Source organism: Phytophthora cinnamomi (assembly GCF_018691715.1).
Source record: "Phytophthora cinnamomi strain GKB4 chromosome Unknown Contig15, whole genome shotgun sequence".
In the NCBI taxonomy this organism is placed as follows: Eukaryota; Oomycota; class Peronosporomycetes; order Peronosporales; family Peronosporaceae; genus Phytophthora; species Phytophthora cinnamomi.
Window position 1 is genome coordinate 254,889 of NW_027150948.1, and position 7,008 is coordinate 261,896.

The 7,008-nt window shown below is 51.8% G+C and overlaps 1 protein-coding gene across 1 annotated transcript; it reads left to right on the forward strand.

Annotated features, from left to right (window-relative positions):
* Positions 1-3,227: 3,227 nt before the first annotated feature.
* IUM83_09502 (Flavoprotein YCP4) lies at positions 3,228-5,051 on the forward strand (the record flags this gene model as incomplete). Its single annotated transcript, XM_067933946.1, has 1 exon — positions 3,228-5,051. One exon carries the CDS (start codon positions 3,228-3,230, stop codon positions 5,049-5,051), a length of 1,824 nt encoding a protein of 607 aa, XP_067797039.1.
* Between the last annotated feature and the right edge of the window lie 1,957 nt (positions 5,052-7,008).

A 7,008-nucleotide genomic window follows, 5' to 3' on the forward strand; every position in this document is an offset into this window, starting at 1 on the left:
ATGCACTGTCACACAGAGCAAATTCAATCGCGTTGGTCGTGTTGCAAGGTCATATACTTAAAAGTAAGGACTTACATCTACGGACTTTAGTCTGAGTGCTCATTTATTTATTTCGTGAGAAAGCTGTTAGTATACAAAGCCAATGTGCTGCGTTCGGGAAAACAATCTTGGACAAAGCAAACAATTTTTTCTGCGCCACGCACTTGCCGTCATCAGTCAATAACGGTACTACATTACTGAATGTCGATGCCGTGAACGATCAGAAAAAGCAGCATTGGTGCGACGTTGTCTTACCATTTCTTTATGGCAAAGTGTTTGCCGCCCGCCGCTAGATGATGTACCATGTAGTGGTGCAGTTGGTTGTACTGCGCCACTCCAGTCTTAGACGCGGCATTCTACATGTACACATGACACTGGCGAAGCCGTGTGCATGTGAAGCTGATGTGTCCTAGTTTGGATGGATACATCCAACCGGCGAAATGTTTGTGGCAATTCGAATGTGTATATCAAACGTTATAGCTCGTCTTGAAATGTACCACATCTTCTAACGACCACCTCAAGTAGAGAAGCCCTTTAGTGTTTGTATCTGCTTGCTCTAGTCCCTTGCTAGCTACTCGTCAGGCGAAATGGTGCTCGAGATAGTGGATAGAATGATACTTTCATCACTTTGACTAGTCACTTTAATCTAAAAAAAATTTGGTAGTTCACCGAAATGCTGAAACATTATTAAGGTTTGTAGGTATCAGCTACTTCTGCGTGACAGTATCGGGACCAAATGCTTCGCCTCGCCCGAATTGGCTGTCGATCGAAGGCTTACTGAACCGCTAGACGGAAAAGGTCGCACCATCCACAGGAGCGAAAAGACGGGGAGAATGTATTAATCCATGTAACCCGCGTAGAACGCTCTCGTCTGTACAATGCTTGCTCACCAGGACAAACCGCATCGCTCTACGAGTGTTTGAAGTTGCTTGGAGCCCTCATTATTGACCGCTAACGATACTACGCGTACATGGTGAAATCAAGCATTTCTCCACCACGATGAAGGTGCGAGATCCCGGCATTTTGTCGCAAGCGTCGTGCTAACGTTGTAGCCGTTTGTTGACCTTCGCACAACCACTTCGAAACTTTCTACACCACATTGCAGTACAGCACCTGTAGCTCGCTTTATGCTATCGTCTCTTGGTCATAGCCAGCCGAATTCACCGAACGCATTGGGCTGGACGCGTGTCGTGTGCATGCCGACGACGCATTTCATGGACACGTTCACTGCGGCCATCCAATTCGGTTTAACGACCTCGAGTTCTGCTTCGTGCCGATTCTCCAATTGTGGACTCGCCATCGGCGGCGGTACGTCGCCTTCGGGAGGAAAAAGATGTGGCGGGAAGGTCTGTGACGAGCAGTTCGCATGGAAAGGTGACCAGGATATGCTCGAGCTAACCGTGTCTCGCCGAATTCAGTGGCGAGTAATGCAGTCTCAGTGACTACTTCAACTACAATCGAGGCACTCGCAAGCAAACCGAGCGCACAGATGGCAAGGTGAAACTTACGTTGCTTCGCCGAACCAGCTGGGTTTTTAGTCTCTCGAGCCAAAAAAATCTGTCAAGATAGTTCGGATATAACTACCAAAACTGCACTGTGCCTGCCGTGTTTTTTTCGCTATGCCGCCCTCGACACTGTATGCTTCACTCCGTGTCGATGTGTGTTTCACGACTGAAATATTCGCTAGTGTCGCCCTGTTTGCATTGAGTGCGAAATATTTGGATCTCCCAGCATGAGGCGAGCGGTGGGTGGCCCGCCATAACTTCGCGTGCAGTTTGTTGATGTCGGTACGCGAGCAACAGGACAAAACCGTAAGCAAACACTGGAATAGGTATCCACCCTCCCTATCCCGAAGATGGCACCGATTCATCATCACGGGTTCTATAATTTGGCTTCAGCATTCACAACGAAATGTCCGTACCGGTAATACATTGTTCTCTACTCGTTCGAGTAGTTGCTCTAATACACGTACATGTAGCAGTTTTTCGTACTGGTAGTGCTTTCGTAGCCGATAGCAGCAGCATATGCGCTCAAAACGCGGCACTCCCCATCTGCTTCACAAAAGGGTGCTCGTCGATTTCGATTCAATGAATCGGCGCGCCAGCGTGAATGTAACGCCGTCATGCTATGCGAGATGGCTACTGTACCAGGTTGTGCAGTGGAGTAGCGCGTGCAGCCTCCACCTTGTAAACAAGATGCTTTCTCGGACAGAGGAATTCAGCTGATTGCGGTTACATTCGCCAGGTGGCATTGCCGCGTTACATATCTAAGACACTCTGCTTAGTCTTGTAGGACTTGTAGGATAGCCTTAATGTGTGTAGGACTACACGCAGACCCACCCAGAGCTGCCAACGCGACGTCCAGCAGCGGGCACCTTCGCCTCGCGACTTTGCTACAGTCCGTCCACTTTGGCTGTTGCTAGGCGCTAAGCCCATCGTTCGAGATTTGGGTGCGTATTTTTGCTAGAGTGCGGGCGAGGTTCTTTTCTACACTTTGTTCTTTTCTGTATACAAAATCTGCTTAGTCCCGACCACTTGACTGATTGTTTGTATGAGTGCGCAGCCATGTCCGCTGCACGTCGTGCTTCAGAATTCGCCAGGACTTCAAGTTGACATGGCTTGGCCATGGCACGGCCATAATACATTCAAGTGGCCTATCCTTGCCAACTTCAATAATAAAGATGCTGCTAAACCTGTATAATTCCATCGTAGAAGTTCTGTTAAGAGCATAATATTTATAGAGGAAATGAATTACTTCTTCTAAACAACGCGACATTTTTTATTCTTGCAAAGTGCAGCGTCTTGCGGTGCCATTGTAGTTTAGAGGGTCTGCGTGTCACAATAATTACATATTACGGACTTACGAGGGCCGGGACAAGTTTCGTTGTTCGTCTACTCTCGCCAAGCAGACCTAGCGTTGCATCGAGAGCCGATCCCAGACCGAATCCCGCCACACCTGCTCCTAACAGCAGCCAGTCGATGAGCCGGTCTGTCGAAAGAAGCGCACCAGGTTTCAAGTTCGGATCAAAGTGACCCGCTTTGACTCACCATCAGGGTGATCGAAGCCGCGCCAGCCCAAGCCGCACTCCAAATCCCCAGCAGCACCGGACTGCAAAGGCGACGGGATGTCGAGAACGCTCATTATTCATTTTGCTTTCTAACTTACAAACCGCTTTCTACAGTAGAACCATGGCGCGGTCGAGATTGGCTCTCGCCCTCCTGGTTCTGGTCGTGAGCTTGGTCAGTGCGACTGCTTTCGACTGGACCTTTTGGAACGACGACGACGACAAAACTCCGGCACCTACCACCAAGAAGACCACCACAACTAAAGCTCCTTCGACTACTGCTCCGACAATTGACTCCTCCGCAACGTCTGGGTCGTCCTCACTAGACGACCTGGTTGCGGCTGCTAGCGCCTCGGGATCTCTTGAGCTGGATGAATCGGGATCCGGATCGTTTATCGACGCGTCCGCCATCGAGGTGAACGCTACGCTGGCTTCAGTCATTGACGCGACAAACGAAATCAAATCGACGTACCGCAACTGGGTGGGCCCTCGCCCCGTGTCCGCCGACGCCGCCTGCTACCGCGAGTCGCACTTCATGGACACGTGCCCGACCAACTTCGACCGCAACAAGGCCACAGGCACTTGCTGGGCCGAGTGCCCTATTGCCTACCCGGTCGAGTGTGGCATGGAGTGCATCCGTCAGAACGACGACTGCTTGATGGAGGTGCTTAACAAGGTCGGTGCAGTGGCTAACTCGGCCCTGGCCATCGCGTCGTTCGGCGCTGCGCAGAAGCTGTGGCAGGTTGCGAAGGGGGTGACAAGGGCGTTCGATTGCGCCAATATGATGATCGGTACCATGAGATCCATCATTCGTTACGTCCGTAACATCAAGACCACCGACCCGACCGCCTCGACGGACAAGATCCTCAACATCATGTACCAGTCGAACAATATCGTGACGGACCTGCCGATTGCCGTCTACCTGTGCATGGGTTGGGAGCTGCCGAGGCCGCTCGATATCTCCGGTCGTGTGCTTACCACGATGAACTGGATTCTGTTGAACGCAATTGCCTACAAGGACGACATCGTCTCGAGCTGGAGCAAGTTCAAGGCCTTCCTCATTGGCGCCAACTTCACGGAGGCCGCCAACTCGATCAACGAGACCGAGATCGGAACGCTCAGCGATGCGCTCAAGTCCAAGTCGACTTGTGGCTACGATCTGCGCGCGCTGACGGACCGCACGTGGAACACGGTGAACCAGCTGCGCGTGGACAACCCCGGCATCTCGGAGGACGACTTGCGTCTCAAGATGCAGGACACTCAGCTGATGACCTCCGACATCGCCATCGTCACCAACAACTGCATGGAGCAGCTGATCGAGGAGTCCGATGAGTCTACGGCCTACAAAACACGTGAGAAGATCCGCATTGCGTTCAACGGCATGATCAACCAGCTCGTTTCTAAGGGCAAGAGCAACAATGGGTCGAGCGAGAACGCGCAGCAGTTCATGTACACTGCTCTCAGCAAGACGCTCATTTCGATCGCCGTCACGGGTTTCGATCTCATCGGTGTCATGGGTATGATCGCTGCGTACCTGCAGACGATCTGCGGCCCGACGAACTTCATCGGCGAGATCGACGACGGCACCGACCCGAGAACGCTCGGCCTCACCACTATCCAGAAGGCATTCAATGGTAGCTCCATGTCCTGGACCAAGAAGGGTGACGGAGCTGTGCTCGTCAACTTCAAGAGCACCGACACCAAGGACGTGACTGTCAACATCATGTCTGGCGGTGACAAGATCGACGAAGTGGACGTCAAAGCTGGAGGCTCCGCCAAGTGGGTGTCCAACGTCACCGCCTTAGCCGGAAAGACGCTGTACATGGACCGCTGGCGACCGGGTTTCTTGGGTCTACCCGGTACGGGAGGCGGCTCGCTTCTTCTGTGGGTGCCTCACGCTTCTCAAGGCGGGCACCTGGAGCTTGAAGTGAAGCTGAACGTGAGTTAGTCGGGTTGTAGCACCCCCAATAGAGCAGAGTAGTGATGCGTCTCATAGACAATAGTAACAATCGACTAGTAATTAATTAGATGTGGTTATTTTACCAGAAAGACATCGGACTCTCGTTGTTGTTCTTCTCTCTCCAGTCGCGTCGACATTCCTAGCGATTCGATACATGTATGGTCTTGCACTGGTTTAACTTTACAAATTCTAGCCGCAGTGTCGCTCATTCTCTCACGCGTCGGAACGCGGGCGGGTGGCATTCGTATAAGCGCTCGTTGGCATCAACGTAACACACACCGATTGACGCATTTCCAAACGCCAGCAATTCGGCTCCAGCTTTTTAAGTCAGCAGAGGATACTCAGAGACTTGGTAAGAGAACTACGGTACCTGCGAGAAAGTTACAAGGCGTTTAATCTTGGCCGTCATGAGCATTTCTTCCATCCCCTCCAGCAGGAAGCTGCAGGAACGTCAGCGGCCTTACTCCAGACGCCGACGCCCCAGCAGGCCGGAATCGTTGGGATGATATCACTCAGGATGTGCTCTACTTGATACAATCTTACTTCAAGGATCGACCTCCTCGGTCGATATTCGGTGGGTGTTAACAACGAACGACTAGGGTTTGTGTACAGTACATGTACACTGTATTATAGTAGACCTGATGAACACGTGCTTTCGCAAAAGCAGATGTGGAAAATTTCGAGCGCCACTTCGAGCGAGAGACCAGCACTTGAGTGGCAAACCGTCGATTTGTGCGCGTTAAGCGCCTTCGAGACGACAGTTTTTCGCTGCATCATGTAGCCTACATCTACCTACGGTGCCTACAGGCACACCCAGGAAACTTTCACTTGCTCCATAACACGCGGGGCAGAATTTTCGGCGCCTGGTCTTTCTGCAAATTGCCGCGACCAGATCATGGCTTCGGGCGTGTCTTCCCGTTTCAAGTTTCGATAGTTGCTTAGGACGTGGACCGTAACCTTTGGTTTGGATGCTTCGGGCTCCCATCTCACAATCGTGCACCGCACCACCGTGTGAGTTACCGGGAAATTTATGGCGCTGTTGGCTGGCCAACCAACGCGTTTCAACACTTTGCATGTGTACTAGTATGTAGCTTCGCCATCGACTACGGTACTGTATGTACCCGATCCCTGCGCTGTACGAGCGAGACATTCATACGTACACTTGTGGCGAGCAACGGGCGTGGAGGCGAGGCAGTTCACACCCAAACACTCTTTCGTCCCTGCGCACGCTTCAGGGGGCGAGGGTATCGTGGAGCTACACTTGCTCGGCAAAGGAATTTTCGTAGCGTGAAAGATCTGGACGAACAATGTTACGACCATATGACGCACTTTTCGGTTCGACTGGAAACGTTGTTACAGTGTACTTAAGTACGTACATATACGTGTTGAACACCCTCAAATGAAGGGAGTTGCCACCCGTCCATTTTCGTTTTGCCCGAAACAGCTCACGTGAATACTCGGTTCTTACCTTTATGCGATCACAACTCGCTCGAGCATTACGTTGTTATGCCACTCTATCACCCGAGTCACTCGGGTGATAGACTCGGGCCGAGTCTAACCGCCCCGAGACGGCACCGAGCAGGCCGTTGTAAAATAAATCTCGTTGCAGCGACGACAAGTGCCGCGATGTCGCTCACTCTCTCGCTACTGACATTGAGACGGCCACCCAGCAACAGCTCCGGTGTCGCAGTTACAACGAGCCAAGGCGAACCGCACGTTGTGACTGGGGCAACGTGGCAATTGTCGAAGAGCGTAACATGGCGAAATTTCTGCGGCGCGACCACAACGGGAAGCAAAAGGGCTCCGACAGACTGTCGCACAAATTTTCCGGTGCACATGTACACTGCAGATCATTCCAACGATATGATAGGTTGTGAAGTCGTGGGCAAATTTCTTGGCATCGAAATGATAACAACACCAAGACAATGCCGCACATCATCACACC